The following is an 18,529-nucleotide window of genomic DNA, read 5'->3' as shown; positions in this document are numbered from 1 at the left end:
GAAAATTTGTCCCAGGAGGTTTTCGGTAGAGGCGCTGAATTTTGGAAGTCTCCCGGAAAATCCCGGAGCGTTGGCAAGTATGCACTAAAGTCAACAAAAAAAGCAATACATATCCTTATTTATTTTCAAAAGAAATTATTATATATTTAAACAAATACATATATTTTATTTTGGACTTGTTCATAATGATTAAGAAAAATAAACCCAATACAACAACGGCATTAGTCAATAAAAACAATAAGTGTGATTTTTTAAACATGTTTCTTTTTTTACAGTTTTGTATTCCAACATTTCCGAATTTTACTTTACCGTATTTTCCGGACTAAAAGGCACACTTAAAATCCTTTTTTTTCCTTAAAACTCGACAGTGCGCCTTATTAATTTCCCCTCTGGGATTAATAAAATATTTCTGATTCTGATAACCCGGTGCACATAATGTAAGGACTAAGTTTGATTGAGCTTACCGACCACAAAGCTCTTTTATTTGGTACATGGTGTAATGATAAGTCTGACCAGTAGATGGCAGTCAAACATAAGCGATAAGTGTAGGCTGCACTATGATGGCAATATATTTCAAGTTAACACCAACATTTTATATGTTCCATTGAAAATATAGAACATTACACAAGGCACTTAAAAATCTATCAAAATGTTTTAGTACGACTTTGGTAAGCTATGAAGCCGCGCTGCTTGATGGATTGTACTGTGCTTCAACATAGGAGTATTATTATGGTGTGTAAATGGGAAGACATATCTGTCGTTTTGTTTCACAGTATTATGGAAAAACAACTTTTCTTACCTTCTGGTACCTGCTGATCTGTATTTGGGATTTGCATAAGTCCTGAAAATGTGCGCGCGTCCGCCTTTATAGTCCGTGTCAAGCCCTTAGTCGATATGCTTCTTCTTTTCTCTATCTTCTAGTTATGTGACATTTCTCCTCCACTGTGGCCATTTCTAATATAAAGTAGTGTAAAGTTCTTACTTATATCTGTCAGTAAACTTGCCAAGAAAGCACTAAAACATACCGGTGTGGTGAGTTTACATTATTCACCCAGGGAACTTTAGTAATTAGAGAGTTCTAGTCGGACGGTTTTTCAAGGGACATATTTCGGGCATTGTTGTTGCATTAGTGAGCCAGGGATGAGGAGATGCTGCTCCGTTATTGATTGTAGTTAAGTCTGAATGTCATTCGAACAGTTATCGCCATTTTTTGACACTACTTCCACTCCCGTCTTTGCATGCTACACCGCTACAACAAAGATGACGCTGTCCAAGTGGAGGCACGTAAATAAGACCGCCCACAAAACATCCAGAAGCAACCGTCAGATGATGTGTAAAACATCATCCATGCAACATTGTGAGCAAAGAACCACCATTACATGTTACATAGACCACAAGGAAGTCTTTTCTATTTAGAAAAAAATATATATATGACTCCTTTAATGCACCGTATAATTTGGTGCGCCTTTTGTATGAAAATAGACCGGACTAGACCCGCTCATCGGCAGTGTGCCCTATGGTCCGGAAAATACGGTACTGAATAATCGTGTTATTCATCGGGATTTCAATAACGGCGATTATTATTTTTGCCATAATGGTCCATCCCTATCTAAAAGTTTGTCAATACTGAATGTGTGATCAGTTTGACACATCTCAACAGGGTGTGCCTAATTAAGGTGTATGCCGTATTAGGGTACCTTGGTCCTGGCCAAGATGGGGGCTCCTTTCTCCAGCAGCAACTCCACCGCAGGATCGTGTCCACTTCGGGCTGCGCAGTGTAAGGGAGTTAGTCCATCCTGGAAGGGCAGGTCATGACGGATCTCATTATGAAACATACGTACCGCCTTCTGTGCACACTCACCCTGGTTTTAGCGTCGATCTGAGCGCCTCGGTCCAGCAAAAGGACCACCATGTTGGTGTTGCCTCTCTTGGAGGCCACGTGCAGAGGCGTTATTCCGTTCTGAGGGAGCATTGAGAAGGATGTGACCGCACGTTCACGGCAATGAAATACTCGATGGGCGCTTTGTTTGTTCACTAACTACTGGATATTGCTTTTAAAAGGGTCACACAGGTAAATCCTGCGACATGCAGTTTGGCTAAGAATGCATAAAACCAGCAAACTGACTGGTGACAATTAAATGGAGAAAAAGGAGTGGAGAAAACACAAGGGGGGTAATTGCTCACATGTTTGATTCCAATAAAAAAAGATGATCATTACGGAGCTATTCAACTCAATTGTTGTAGGGGCCACAATTTCAAAAAGCTAAGGACCTCCCTTCTGAGAACTAGCATCTTCTAAAAACATTTGTTTTTAGTATATTTCAGGGGTGTCCAGACTGCGTTGTTTTCTTCAGTTGCTGTAGACAGAGTGTCTTGTATTCTATTATAATGAAAAAATAAAGTATTTTGTAGGTATCAACAAATGTAACATAATCCATCCATCCATTTTCTACCGCTTATTCCCGGCGGTCGCTCGTGCCTATCAAATGTAACACTTTTTAATACAACTCAAAACAAATGTAATGACCTTGTGCTATTGTAGATACATATTATATTAATAAAGGCCTTAGTGGCCACATGCGTGGACAGCACCTTTTAGTTCTTATTTCCAAAGTTATGTACACTACGTAATTGGGGTCTTATGGCCTTTTATGTGAACACTTATACTGCCATCTGGTGGTGTCAGAAAAGTATAACATACAATGGAATTTGAAGAAAAAAAAAGTGTAAAATTAAGAATTAGCATGTCACTTAACATGAAGTACACGTTTGTGTACTTATGGACTAAGTACATCATATCAAAAGAGGATTCTTAGTTTTTATTTGAATTAGGGTCCAATAAGCCCAAATAGCAAAGAGAAATAAAAAAAGCATGTGAACAAACAGCTTGGGTCTTAAGAGGTTAAGCAAAAATTGTAAGCTTGGGACAATGATGTTGAAAAGTTTACATTAACTTTGGCCAAATGAAGCACAAATGTAAGGATAATATATGATAATAACAATGCAAGTAACCCTTTCGAATGTAATGAACATCTTTTTCATGACTATAGTATTTTCACCATTGTAGTTTCAAGGTCAATAACTTAAGGGTTTGCCCTTAAAGTCATTTAATGTGTCGCGCCGCCACGCCATTTTTATTACCACACCTTGGAAATTTTTTTTTTTTTAACTTGAAAACAAATTAAAGTAATATAAAGTAATGTAGCCCCCAAAAGAAATTACAGTCTGACGCTATTTTTAACTTTTATCGCCAATCTTATAACAAACGCCACAATTCCGACAGCAAGAAACAAGTAAAATAAAATTGTAAGGCGAAAGTGTGAAAAAAATCATGTTCAAGACATGTTAAAATATTTTCAAATGAATTCTTTAATTGTAACGATTCTTAGTCGATTAAAACATTTTTTATTTAGATTTTATTTTATTTGTTTGAATCCATCCCGCCCAGCCACTCAGACAAATCATATTGTTGAAGTAGATCGGAGGTGTGAAAGTGGTTTTTAACTGAGAGCCACGTGGCAGTTATGTTTGGCCCCAGAGGGCCGCTTCTAACAATGAATACTGTTATTACACAATTTTTTTTGTGCATTTTTATCAGGTTTATTTATTTTTTTCTTAAAATGTAAAACAACATATGGTAAGCTGCAATAATTCCACTTTATAATTTAGTGTATATTACTGTAAACGGAAAAACAGTACTGCTGTTTTTACGGTAAAAAAAAAGGCAGCTCAGGGGCCAGAATTTTATTGTAAAATGTATGTTTTGTGTTTTTACTGTAGATAAAAAAACTTAAATTTTGCAGTAACATTTTGTCACCTGAGTTGCCAGTTTGTTTGTTTGTTTTCCACAAATCAACAACTGTAGATTTTTCGGTGTATTACTGTAAATGCCAAAATAGTAAAAAAAAAAGTACAGTTTTTTTCATTTAAGGAAAAATGCTGTAAAAACCACAGTACATTTCACAATTTGACCATGAAATATGTTGTTTACTGTTTTTATTGTAACCTTGCACTGCCCTCTTGGCCAGGTCTCCCTTGGAAAAGACATCTTTGATCTCAATGGGATTTTACCTGGTTAAATAAAGGCTAAATACAAATAAATAAAATCTATTGCTGCTTTTACATTGTACACTTTGATAGATAACTTGCTTTGAAATCATTATTATTAGTATTTATTCTAATTTAAAAAATCGTTTGAATGTTTGAGCATGTATTTTTGCATAATTAGACAATATTTAAGTTAATATAATTTGTGATTACATGGAGTATTTTTTTTCCTCCCCAAATCGAAAGAAAGATTATATTTAGTAAGAAATGTTACAGTACTGTTTCCAGGGTCAAATAAATAGAAGTGGCGGGCCATATCTGGCCCCCGGGCATTGAGTTTGACACCTGTGATGTAGATGATCTAAATCTGCTGTACAGATTGACTTTAGAAAAGAGAAGTGGTCGATACTTCTCTTTTCGCTTTATTTGTATTTGACTTGATTAAATATTTGGCTAGAATTTTACTCAACAAAATTGTTTTTTAAAGTAATATACAAATTGATCAAAGCTATTTATCTTGAAAATAAGGTTGTTTTTTTAAACTTTTTTTTTAAGTAATATGTAATGTAGTCCCCAAAATAAATCACAAAATCTGACGCTGTTTTTAACTTTTATTCCCAATGTTATGTTAACAAATGGAACAATTCTGACAGCAACAAACATAAATATGATATTTTATTTTTAAGCCCTAATATTATTTATTTAAATGTATTATTAATTCATCACAGGCCCTCTTTGAAATGATAATGCATGGCTCTTCCAATGTATTTACACTGGCAACTCTGGTATTATTAGGAATATGTTTCAAAAATGAGGGGGGACTTTATTAAATGTTTGACTAGAATTTCATTTAACAAAACCAGTGTTATTTGAAGTAATATAGAAATTGATCAGAGCTATTTATCTATTTTATGGAGGAATGTATTGATTCACCCAATGTTATTAGAATCAAGAATGGATTCTGAATCGAATCGTGACCCCCAAGATTCAAATCGAATCGTGTGGAGCACAAAGATTCACAGCTCTAGCGAGAATGTTTGTCTTCCACGTTTTGAGGGTTGGTATGGTGTCATTACCGGGCTGAATCTGGCAGTTGAGTAGCCCTGCTTTATAGACGAGAGTCTATCTGATCTCGGACAAATGTAGGACATTACACAATTCCTATCATGCACGATCCAATATTTGATCCAGCAAGTTGCTTTCTGAATGCGAGTAGAAACGCAACGGGAGTGTAAAAAAAAGGGCGGCTACCCTTGCTGTGAAGTCCACAGCGGCGCCTCTGTTCAGCAACAGGGTGGAGACATTCACGTTGCCATAGTGAGCGGCGATGTGTAGAGGGGTGAAACCGCTCTGTTTGAGACAGGGGAAGAGGAGAGGAGAGAGGGAGTACCAGTGGAAAACAGCAGGTGAAAACAGGAGAACCAGTTGCAAAACCCCAAAGAAACGGAAATCAGGCAAAAAGAAAGACAAGAACAGAAATTGTAGTTAAGTTGCATTAGCAGAAGGCGACATGCGAAGAAGAAAAACACACTGACATCAGTAGGGCTTGAAAGTGGGACCTGGGAACGCAATGCATCATGAGTCTTCGGAATAGCATCTTTACATTGGCTTCAATGCAGGACTTTGTCCTAAAGTTGTGTTTTTTTCTTGAAAAAAATGCAAATATGGCGCAAAAGTGCGGCATCAATAACTGCCGAAACATTTTAGTGAAATGTGTCTCATTTCCAGCATAGAAGATAGGCCAAGAAAGTTGGGTTCATGATGCTAATAAAAAGCCTGGATAGCAGCCATGAGACAATCAAACATGGCTTTTAACGCCATCACCACGTTGGTGTGTTCATACTGCTAAGTGTCAACCAAAGCATCTTTTATTCTGTTTGACGCGTAGCCTTTAGTAGGCTGTTAGCATTAGCTAAACTAAGCATTTGGTTGATTGATTGAGACTTTTATCAGTAGATTGCACAGTACAGAACATATTCCGTACAATTGACCACTAAATTGTAACACCCCAATGAGTTTTTCAACTTGTTTAAGTTAGGGTACACGTAAATCAATTTTAGGTACAAATATGGACCATCAGCATAATACAGTCATCACACAAGTTCATCATCAGAGGATATACATTGAATTATTTACAATCCGGGGAGTAGGGTGTGGAGGGGGTCGGGGGGGAGATAGGTTTGGTTGATATTAGCACTTCAGTCATCCACAATTATATCAACATACAGTATTTGGGAAAAAAGAAATACCTCTAATCATAATTTAATAACTGTGAAGACTGGAAATATTTCCCACTTTGATGTTTTTCACACAATGTATATTTAGTTTGAAACACATTTTTCAGTAGCTACTTTTCCATTGCAGTTTTTCCCAAAATAAATGCGACATTTCTAAAAATTTGGAAAAAGTACATCTGCGACTTGTAGCTGTTTCTATGAAAAGGGGCAATATTTCTCGTGAAATCTCATCCCACAAAAGTCCACTTTGAGGAAGATATTGCAGCCACTGCTGTTGCCGTGATGTCAGTAAAAGACCAAGACATTTGAGGTAATCGTTCAAAGGCAAAATCTTTACCACGTCCTTGACATTGTTCGGGCAAGTGGGTCTTCCCTAGCCTGAGGGTCGGCCCCCATTGCGGGGAAGGGACGCACCTCGCTCCCCCCCAGTCGACCGATCGGAAGTGAGACCGAGACAACCCGTCACATTGATGCCCCGTTGGCTCGGTGTTCATGTGCCCTCTAAATGCCAAACAAGGTATTTTTATCTAGCTTTTGCGAAACACTTCAATATCGAAACGTCTCAAAAACCACCTCATGAGAGTGTACAATTTGAGAGGTTTTTCGAAATATTTTTCCATTACCAGTTTCTTATTGTGATATTTAGGTTTTGGGCATTTCTCTGGGCAATGGAAACACAGCTAGTGACAAGACCTGTTGACTTACCTCTGAAAAACGACAAGGTCGACAGACACACCCAAATTTTTGTTTTACAGACTTGGAGTTCGGAAAATTTTGGCACGTATACAAACTGACTCAGTCAACGATCGAGATACAGGACACATTCGGAAACTTGCTCAAATCTTGTCAATTGAAAGCGCCCATATGGATCAAATCCACCAACTGGCGTGACTTTGACTTTGAGACAGGGTCCTGTTTGTTTTGGTACAGTCCCCACATTTTCTTCTTTCGTACGATCCTTTTTAATACGCTTTCAAAACTCTCTCTCACGATACCGTTGGTTGAGTGATGTCAGTAAAGGACGAAGTCAACGTCACCCTCAACTTTGTTTGGGCATGTGGGTCTCTTGGAGCCTGAGAGTCAGCCTCTATTGCGGGAAAGGGACCCTCGATACGCGCTTCGCTCCCCCCGGCCGACCGATCGGAAGTGAGATCGAGATGACCCGTCACATTGATGCCCCGTTGGTTCGGTGTTCAGTTTTTTTCCACCCAAAGTTTTCTTTACCAACTCGGCGTTCGGGAACATTTGGCCCGTATAAAAACTGACTCAGTTGACGATCAGGATACAGGACACATTTGGGAACTTGCTCAAATCTCGTCAATTGAACGTGCCGATATGGATCAAATCCACCAATTGAGGTAACTTTGACTCGAGGACAAGGTCCAGTTTGTTTCGGTGCAGTCTCTAGATTTTCTTCTCTAATACGATCCTTTTTAATACGCTTTCAAAACTCTCTCTCGCGATACCGCTAGTGATGTCAGTAGAAGACGACGTAAAGACGACATAAAGACAACGTCAGTGGCGTCAGCGGCACCCTTAACTTTGTTCAGGGAAGTGGGTCTCCCCGAGACTGCGTGTCGGCTTCTATTGCTGGGAAGGGACCCACGATACGCGCCTCGCTCCCCCTGGCCGACCGATTGGAAGTGAAACCAAGATGACCCGTCACATTGATGCCCCATTGGCTCGGTGTTCAGGTGACCTCTAAATGTGAAAAATAATCTTTCCATCAGGTTTTTCGAAACACTTCAACATCGAAACGTCTCAAAAACCACCTGCAAAATTTGAGAGGTTTTTCGAAATATTTTTCCATTATCGATTGATTGATTGATTAATTTAAACTTTTACTAGTAGATTGCTCAGTACAGTACATATTCCGTGCAATTGACCACTAAATGGTAACACCCGAATAAGTCATTCAACTTGTTTACGTCGGGGTCCACGTTAATCAATTCATGATACATTACCAGTTTCTTATTACGATATTTAGGTTTTGCGCATTTCTCAGGGAAATGGAAACAGCCAGTGATAAGTCCTGTTGACTTACCTCTAAAAGGACGACAAGGTCCATTCCAAAGTTTTCTCTACCGACTTGGCGTTCCGAAACGTTTGGCCTGTATAAAAACTGACTCGGTGGACGATCGAGATACAGAAAATCTTCAGGAACTGGATCAAATGTCGTCAATTGAACGTGCCCATATGGATCAAATCCATCAAGTGCCGTGACTTTGACTTTGGGACAAGGTCCTGTTTGTTTCGGTACAGTCCCCTGATTTTCTTCTTTCGTACAACCCTTTTAAATCCACTTCATTGCTCTCTCTCGCGACGCCGCTGCTTAAATACGGCCATGTCAACAAAAACAATGGCTACCCACAATGCATTGCAAAAACCCCTGCCCTTTCAAGCCCTGTTGAAACATTAAAAAAAAACGAGCATTCCCCAGACAAGGCATGCACGACCCTTTCTTTTGGTGCCAGGGAAAAAGTCCAAGCGTGTCCAACAAAGAAAGGACGATAGAGAAGCTCCACAAAGCGACGACTCACTACGTGGACGTTGCCGACAGACAAACGGACAGTGAAGGCTAAAAAACAGAAGCTCTGAGCTACAAACACATCCGAAGTACAGTCAGCCGTACAGTGGGTGTTCACTCCTTACCTTCCCGTTCTGATAGACATGGTGCAATCCGATTAAGAAACACAGTTAACTTAAAGATCCTTAAAAAAAACAGCAAGATCATTGGGCTTTGATGTACGCATGCTTGCAGGTGAGGGCGAGGAAAACAACAAACCAGTAAAGATACTAACTAAATGTGAGCTAACTGCTAGTAAATGTTTGTCAACTTAAGAAATCATCTCCTTTGTGGGAAACCTGGCAGCTACACAGGAAGATAAACATGGAAGCCATGCTGGGGTGTATTACACATGCGGTCATATTGCTTCTACTAAGGCATGCAAGACTACAGGAAGTCTTGGTAGAGCTAAGCTGGAAGAGATGGTCAAGTGAATGAAATGGAGCGCTGAGGAATCAGTGGGTGTACCTCGGTGGTTCTATTGACCATCATCTGGTTAGTAGGCAGAGAGAGAAAGGGGGGATAGGTGTGGGTTTGTTAGGGAAATCACTTTCTCCACCATACTGGAACACACTGGATTTACACTGGATGGGTAATGGCGGCGGAACGGCGCCACCACGGCTGCAGGCTATTTCCCTTTTCATTCGAGTCAATATGTTCACGGACGGCAGCGATATGGCGGCTCTGTTCTGCATTCCTGTGCTGCTGTAGTGTGCGTTCAAATTGGACAAAACCTGCGTGTGTTCGACAGGAAGTCGTACACAAACACAAAATACATTTGCCGCTTTTGAAATAGAATCCTCCTTTTTTAAGGTGAGTGGGTGAGGTGTGGTCAACTTGTCAAAAGGTTTTCAGACGTACCGTAGATTCCGGACTATAAGCCGCTACTTTTTCACAAATGCTTTGAATACAAAACAGCGCGGCTATTTTTTCAAATGGAAATAGTAAAAAAAAAAACACAAAAAAACTAGCAAAGACACTGAAAGGGTGTGTTATTGTTTGTGTTATCTTTAGCATGGTGCTGCAGTGCTTTTTTTGTTTGGACCGAAATTTCAACCGGAAGTACAAGTGCTGTTCCGTCTTCTAGCTGTCCATCGCGTTTCTGCTCGTACGGATTATTCATTCATCATTCAAAGCGACTTTTGTAAGTTTTACAATATACAGTGGGGCAAAAAAGTATTTAGTCAGGCACCGATTGTGCAAGTTCTCCCACTTAAAATGATGACAGAGGTCTGTAATTTTCATCATAGGTACACTTCAACTGCGAGAGACAGAATGTGAAAAAAAAAAATCCAGGAATTCACATTGTAGGAATTTTAAAGAATTTATTTTTTTCTACAAAAAAACATAGTTGTCGTTCCACAAGGCAAAACCTATCGCCTTTTCCACGAGTCGGGTCTAGTCAGTGGCGTTTACCCGTTCCTTATTACAAGTGCAATGTTTTTAAATCCATCCATCCACCCATTTTCTTCCGCTTATTCCCTTTGAGGTTGCGGGTGGGGCGCTGGTGTCTATCTCAACAACAATCGGGCGGAAGGCGGGGTACACACTGGACCAATACTCCCTCCAATTTTTCATATGTGTGAGCAAACGCCAAAATTCCTTGAGCATTCAGTGACGTACGTGTGAGCGACGGCAGACGTGCGCACTCTTATGCGCTTATCATTTTATTCGATTTTGTGCGCGGCCTAGATTTGCCGTGTGCAGACGACGCGTGAGCAGTGTGCAATTGCACAGGCGCGTACCTTAGAGCAGTGATCCCCAACCGGCGGGCCGATTGGTACCGGGCCGCACAAGAAATAAAAAAAAAATAAAAAGAATACATTTGAAAATGTTTTTAAAATGATTAAATCAACATAAAAAACACAATATATACATTATATATCAATACAGTCTGAAGGGATACAGTCCGTAAGGGACGGCGTGGCGCAGTGGAAGAGTGGCCGTGCGCAACCCGAGGGTCACTGGTTCAAATCCCACCTAGAACCAACCTCGTCACGTCCGTTGTGTCCTGAGCAAGACACTTCACCCTTGCTCCTGATGGGTGCTGGTTGGCGCCTTGCATGGCAGCTCCATCCATCAGTGTGTGAATGTGTGTGTGAATGGGTAAATGTGGAAGTAGTGTCAAAGCGCTTTGAGTACCTTGAAGGTAGAAAAGCGCAATACAAGTACAACCCATTTATCATTTATCATTTATTTCTTTATGAAACCCCCCCCGGTCCGTGGGACAAATTTTCAAGCGTTGACCGGTCCGCAGCTACAAAAAAGCTGGGGATCACTGCCTTAGAGGGAACGTTGCCCTGGACAAGTCGCCACCTCATTGCAGATGTTTTTAAATGTTGCAAATAATAAACGCTTATTTTTCCTTGCCCTGATGTGGGATCAGAGCCGAGCATGTCGTTGTGGCTTGTGAAGCCCTTTGAGACACTCGCGATTTAGGGCTATATGAGTAAACATTGGTTGATTGATTGATAGTTTGATGTCAATATTCAGTGTTCTGTACCATCATAGTTAATATCATATTTGGAATTTTGAATAATAATAAAGATTAAATGTTTTTTAATTTGGATTAATCGTGATTAATCACACTTTGAAATGTGGGTTAATCGTGATTAATCACAATTGATATTTGGATTAATCACGAATAATCACGGTTTGAAAATTGTAATAATTAGAATTACATTTTAAAATTTGGATTATTCATGATTAATCACATTTGTAATAATTATAATAATTACATTTTTGAAACTTGGACTAATCATGATTAATCACATTTTGAAATTTGGATTAATTATAATAATCACATTTTGAAATTTGGATTATCATGATTAATCATATTTGGATTAATTATAATAATTACATTTTGAAATTAAGATGAATCATCATTAATCACATTTGATAATTGGATTAATCATGATTAATCACATTTTGAAATTTGGATTAACTATGTACATTTTGAAATTTAGATTAATCATGATTATTCACATTTGGATTAATCATGATAAATCACATTTTGAGATTTGTTTTAATTATAATAATTACATTTTGGAATTTGGATTAATCATGATTACTCATATTTGGAATAATTATAATAATTAAATTTTTGAAATTTGGACGAATCATGATTAATCACATTTTGAAATTTGGATTAATTATAATAATTACATTTTGAAATGAAGATTAATCATGATTAGTCATATTTGGATTAATTATAACAATTACATTTTTAAATTAAGATTAATCATGATTAATCACATTTTGATATTTGGATTAATTATAATAATTACATTTTGGAGTTTGGATTAATCATATTTGGAATAATTATAATAATTACATTTTAGAAATTTGGATTAATCATGGCACTGCGATGAGGTGGTGACTTGTACAAGGTTTACACTGCCTTGCGCCCGATTGTAGCTGACATAGGCATCAGCGCCCCCCGCGAACCCAAAGGGAATAAGCGGTAGAAAAGGGATGGCTGGATGGATAGTTAATATTGTAAATCTCACATTCTTATTTGCTTTCTGGGTGTCTCATTCAGTAAAAAAAAATTACAATTCCATTCCGTTTAAGGCGGTTTGTCATAATGTTTTTAGCATTCAATCAGACATTATTGTGAGGTGTTCCTAAAAGTAGATGTACCGGCCCCCAGACACATTTTTTTCTCTAAATTTGGCCCCCAAGTCAAAATAATTACCCTGGCTTGGGATAAACGGTTTATTCACAACAACGTAAAAGATCTCGTAAAAGTCCGCCCTTCCGCTGCCGTTCCGCATTGCAGTGTAAATACGGGCGAACATAGGTCCACTCTTGGGAGACAAAAGGAGAGGACAAGGGAGACCAGACTAACGCAGGTAGTCAACCCTCCCCCCCAACTTCACGATCCCAGCGGGTTCCCAGAGCGACTGGTGGAGCACTCACCTTGGATTGCACGTCGGCGTTGTGGTCGTTCTGGAGCAGCAGCGCAGCCGACTTGGTGTCGTCCTTGCGTGCCGCGATGTGCAAGGCGGGAAGGCGCACTTTGCCTTTAGTGTCGTGCTCCAGCAGCAGGGACACCACCGAGTTGTGGCCTTGCTGTAGGGCGATGGCCAGCGGGGTGAAACCGTCCTTTGGAGACACGAACAAGTCAAAGCATTTTCCTCTGACTCCAAAGGACGATGTAAAGTTACCTCTGTTGCAATGCTCTGGTTTCCCTCGTTCTCCAGCATGTACCTCACCACCTCCAGGTGGTTCTCCTGTGCCGCCATGTAAAGCGGAGTGAAGCCATTCTGTGAAGAGAATACCCTTTTTTTAACAACACACCTCCTTTATTTTAGGTCAGTGGAACCTCCATTTGCAGACTGAGACAAACTGTATTGATCCACAAGGGAAATTGTTCCACACAGTAGCTCAGTTACAAAGGATGGAAAGGGTAAGGATGGAGGTATAAAGTAGACTAAAAATGTACCATCGTAATAATATAAAATATAACATATATGTATATGTGTGTGTGTGTGTGTGTGTGGGGGGGGTGGGGGGGGAGCTGCGGAACTGCAGCGAAGCGGGGTGTGTCAGAACCGGCTTCGAGATTAGTGACAGGTGTGTAGATGACACAGCTGTGAGTGTTTGTCTGATCACCTGTCGCTCTATTAAAGGTAGCAGTCAGGAAGGAGAGGAGGTGGTTGAGTGTGGAGAACAAGCGAGAGCGAAAGAAACTGTAACATGTCTAAAAAGCACAAAAAGGACAACTAATTGCAGAATAAATGATTGTTCACAAAGATGAACACGGCTGTCATGTCCGTCATTGGTGGTCCAGAGAACCTGGAGGAGCAAGACCTCCACAATTTTGGCGTCCAATCTGGCTGGACCCCCTGACGGCTCTCGCAGGCATGCTCGCAGAGGTGGCAACGAGTAGCCACCAACAGTGCCAGGTCCTGCGGGCGTTGTCGGAACACTTGGGCGGGGCACGGCCGTCACCATACACCGCATGGGGCAGGAAGAGGACCGCCGTGACTTTTTGGACGTTTTTGCGGCCACAACGACAGCATGTGCGTGGCCGGAGAAAGAGTGGGGGGTGCAGAGTGCTGCGGTCAGCCTGCCGGCGACCTCCAGAATGCGCTTTGCAGACCTAAGGAAAGCGGTGCTGGACCGGACGGGAGGAAACGCGGAAGAGTACAGGTGCCGGTTCCAGTCCATGCGTCTGGGGGAGGAGGACCGGCCATTCATCTTTGGCCAGCGGCTCCAGGTCGTGGCGACGCGCTGGCTGCAGCCGGGAGAGGGAGATGGCCGGCTGCTGGACCACATCATCCTGGAGCAGTTCCTGGAGGCGATCCTGAAGCAGATGGCCGACTGGATCCGGTACCACCGGCCCCGGGACATGACAGCTGTGTTCATCCTCATGAACAATGATTTATTTTGCAATAGGTTGTCCTTGTGCTTTTCAGCCATGTTACAGTTCGCTCATCCTCTTTGTGTTCAGGCTCAAAAAATATAAGATCATAATTGTTCCCAAAGTTGGCTCCTACAAAATCTGCTCGATTAGCATTGTTGCTGAGTGGGGAAGAGATCTGTGGCTCCTCCTCTGCTTGTAATTCTCAAAATGGCTCGGGAATCCCTGTGAGACTGATACTATTTTGATGATATCTATTGCCCCGCAGACTTTGTAAGTCTTTTCAATCAATCAATCAATCTATCAATGATTATTTATATAGCCCTAAATCACTAGTGTCTCAAAGGGCTGCACAAACCACAACACAAACCACTACGACATCCTCAGTAGGGCCCACATAAGGGCAAGAAAAACTCACACCCAGTGGGACGTCGGTGACAATGATGAATATGAGAAACCTTGGAGAGGACCGCATATGTAGGCAACCCTCCCCCCCTCTAGGGGACCGAAAGCAATGGATGTCGAGCGGGTCTAACATGATACTGTGAAAGTTAAATCCATAGTGGATCCAACACAACCGCGAGAGTCCAGTCCGGAGCGGATCCAACACAGCAGCGAGAGTCCCGTCCACAGCGGAGCCAGCAGGAAACCATCCCATGCGGAGACGGATCAGCAGCGCAGAGATGTCCCCAGCCGACACACAGGCGAGCGGTATATCCTGGGTCCCGACACTAGACGAGCGGTCCGTCCTGGGTCCCGACTCTGGACGAGCGGTCCATCCTGGGTCCCGACTCTGGACAGCCAGTACTTCATCCATGGCCATCGGACCGGACCCCCTCCACAAGGGAGAGTGGGACAGAGGAGAAAAAGAAAAGAAACGGCAGCTCAACTGGTCTAAAAAGGGGGTCTATTTAAAGGCTAGAGTATACAAATTAATTTTAAGGTGAGATTTAAATGCTTCTATTGAGGTTGCATCTCGAACTGTTACCAGGAGGGCATTCCAGAGTACTGGAGCCCGAACGGAAAACGCTCTATAGCCCGCAGACTTTTTGGGGGCTTTAGGAATCACTAATAAGCCGGAGTCCGTTGAATGCAGATTTCTTGCCGGGACCTATGGTACAAATGGTGTCATAAATCCAATTTGTGTGGTAATAACTTTAATATAGAGGTGACTTGTGTTTACACTCTCTTGGTACTTTCATGTCAAGATTTTTGGGGGATTTCTGATCATTTGTGAGGGCACCAAAAGGGCTTAGGTACAGGACAGTTTAGCTTGTTGATAAATAGACGTTTGATCCGTCACTTCCTTGTTATGTTTAATATACAGTACTGTGTAGCACTTTGTCTTGTGTTCAAACCTTCACTAAAATAAGGACTCATGTCAAGACTGGAACCAATTATTCATATTTGCATTGTTTCACTGTACAAACTTTCCCGTTTACAAACCCTGTTCAAGAACCATTCAAGTCGGCAATTGGAGGTTCCACTGTATGGGAAGACTTTGATTGATTGATTGAGACTTTTATCAGTAGATTGCACAGTACAGTACATATTCCGTACAATTGACCACTAAATGGTAACACCCGAATAAGTTTTTCAACTTGTTTAAGTCGGGGTCCATGTTAATCAATTCACTTCTTACCTGAGACTGCGAGTTGACATCAGCTCCTCTCTTCACCAACAGGCGGACTACCTCCTTCTGCCCGGCCAGCGAGGCGATGTGGAGGGCAGTGTTTCCTTTCTGCAAGGCATCAAAGGTTGCAAGGTAAACGGGGTGCAAACTTAGAAGCGCGTCGGGCCGTCAAGGTCCGCGTGTATTAAAACACGTGTGTGGAGGGAGGTGTGGCCAGCGCTGCCTGCAGGAGCAAAGGTCACCGCCTCTGTCTATGGTGTTGAGGACAGAGCACCTTTAGACAGGGGCGGGGCAAATGCCGACAGCGAGACACAGCTGACAGGCGATTAGATTTCCCAGGTGGTACGAGTTCATCTAATCATCCGTTGTCTTTAACACTAAGCTTCAATTTTACTTGCATTAGTTTGCGCTATGTGGGCCGTTTAGACTGTGCTAATAGTTGGCAACAAGCCAAGCAGCTGTGTGCGCATCTACGTAACGTAACTACATGATATGTGACTACATGTTACGTATATGCATGTTACATATCTGAATGTTACGTGTTTTCATGTTACGTGTCTACATGTTACATGTCTACATGTTACGTGTCTACATGTTACGTGTCTACATGTTACGTGTCTTCATGTTACGTATCTTCATGTTACGTATCTACATGTTACGCATCTACATGTTACGCATCTACGTGTCACGCAGCTACGTATCTACGTGTTGCTTATCTACATGTTACGTAACTGCCTGTTACGTATCCAAATATTACGCGTCTTCATGTTACGTGTCTACATGTTATGTGTCTTCATGTTACGTATCTACATGTTATGTATCCACATGTTACGTGTCTTCATGTATGTATCTACATTTTATGTATCTACATGTTATGTATCAACATGTTACGTATCTAGATGTTACGTGTCTACATGTTACGTATCTACATGTTACGTATCTTCGTGTTTCGCATCTGTGTTACGCATCTCCTTATGTATTTACATGTTACGTATCTACATGTTACGTATCTGCATGTTACGTGTCTTCATGTTACGTGTCTTCGTGTTACGTATCAACGTGTTACGTATTAACGTGTTACGTATTAACGTGTTGTGTATCTATGTGTTTCGCATCTACGTGTTAAGCATCTTCGTGTTACGCATCTATGTGTTGCCCATCTACGTGTTACCCATCTACATGTTACATATCTACATGTTACACATTTACATGTTACGCATCTACATGTTATGCATTTACATGTTACGTATCTTCATCTTACGTGTCTGCCTGTTGCGCATCTACATGTTATGCATCTACATGTCATGTATCTTTATGTCATGTATGTTCATGTTATGTATCTACATGTTATGTATCTACATGTTATGTATCTACATGTTATGTATCTACATGTTATGTATCTTCATCTACATGTTACGTAGCTACATGTTACGTATCTACATGTTACGTAGCTTTATCTTATGTATCTACATGTTATGTAGCTACATGTTATTATTCTACATGTTATGTATCTTCATTTTATGTATCTCCATGTAAGGTATCTTCATTTTATGTATCAACATGTTACAACATCTATATGTTACGCATCTACATGTTACGCATCTACATGTCATGTATGTTCATGTTATGTATCTACATGTTATCTACATGTTACGCATCTACATGTTACGTATCTACATGGTACATATCTACATGTTGCGTATCTTCATCTTATGTTTCTACATGTTATGTATCACATGTAGTGCATCTACATGTTATGCTTCTACATGTTACGTATCTAAATGTTACGCATCTAAATGTTACGCATCTACATGTTATGCTTCTACATGTTACGCATCTACGTGTCATACATCTACATGTTACGTACCTACATGTCATGTATCTTCATGTCATGTATGTTCATGTTATCTATCTACTTGTTATGCATCTACATGTTACGTATCTACATATTATGTGTCTTCATCTTATGTGTCTACATGTTACGTATCCACATGTTATGTATCTACATGTTACGTATCTCCATGTTACGTATCTCCATGTTACGTATCTACATGTTACATATCTACATGTTACGCATCTTCATATTATGCATCTACATGTTATGCATTTACATGTTACGTATCTTCATCTTACGTATCTACATGTTACGCATTACATGTTATGCATCTTCATGTTACGTATCTACATGTCATGTATATTCATGTTATGTATCTACATGTTATGCATTTACATGTTACATATCTACTATGTATCTTCATCTTATGTGTCTACATGTTACGTATCTTCATTTTATGTATGTACATGTTATGTAGCAACATGTTACGCATCTACATGTTTTGCTCTTACATGTTACGTATCTACATGTTATGCATCTACATGTTCATCTACATGTAACGCATCTACATGTTTCGTATCTACATGTTATGCATGTACATGTCATGTATCTTCATGTCATGTATGTTCATGATATGTATCTACATGTTATGCATCTATATGTTACGTATTTAGATGTTACGCATCTACATGTTATGCTTCTACATGTTACGTATCTACATGTTACACATCTAAATGTTACGCATCTACATGTTATGCTTCTACATGTTACGCATCTACATGTTATGTATCTACATGTCATGTATCTTCATGTCATGTATGTTCATGTTATCTATCTACATGTT

The 18,529-nt window shown here is 40.5% G+C and overlaps 1 protein-coding gene across 9 annotated transcripts in view; it reads right to left on the bottom strand.

Annotated features, from left to right (window-relative positions):
• The window catches only part of LOC133556490 (ankyrin-2-like), a 194,167-nt gene that overhangs the window by 77,583 nt on the left and 98,055 nt on the right, over positions 1-18,529 (bottom strand). For 6 of the 9 annotated variants that reach the window (XM_061906582.1, XM_061906518.1, XM_061906560.1 and 3 more), the window contains 7 exons: positions 15,861-15,959; positions 13,020-13,118; positions 12,772-12,957; positions 9,319-9,342; positions 5,299-5,397; positions 1,862-1,960; positions 1,698-1,796 (listed from right to left, as the gene is read on the bottom strand). In XM_061906582.1, the coding sequence (XP_061762566.1) occupies positions 1,698-1,796; positions 1,862-1,960; positions 5,299-5,397; positions 9,319-9,342; positions 12,772-12,957; positions 13,020-13,118; positions 15,861-15,959 (705 nt within the window). The remainder of the gene's footprint in view (positions 1-1,697; positions 1,797-1,861; positions 1,961-5,298; positions 5,398-9,318; positions 9,343-12,771; positions 12,958-13,019; positions 13,119-15,860; positions 15,960-18,529) is intronic. The other 3 variants (XM_061906528.1, XM_061906552.1, XM_061906567.1) reach the window with 2 other exon arrangements.

Source organism: Nerophis ophidion, linkage group LG01 (assembly GCF_033978795.1).
Source record: "Nerophis ophidion isolate RoL-2023_Sa linkage group LG01, RoL_Noph_v1.0, whole genome shotgun sequence".
Taxonomy (NCBI): domain Eukaryota; kingdom Metazoa; phylum Chordata; class Actinopteri; order Syngnathiformes; family Syngnathidae; genus Nerophis; species Nerophis ophidion.
The sequence above is the reverse complement of the archived record's forward strand: the minus strand, read 5'-3'. Positions and strand labels throughout refer to the sequence as shown.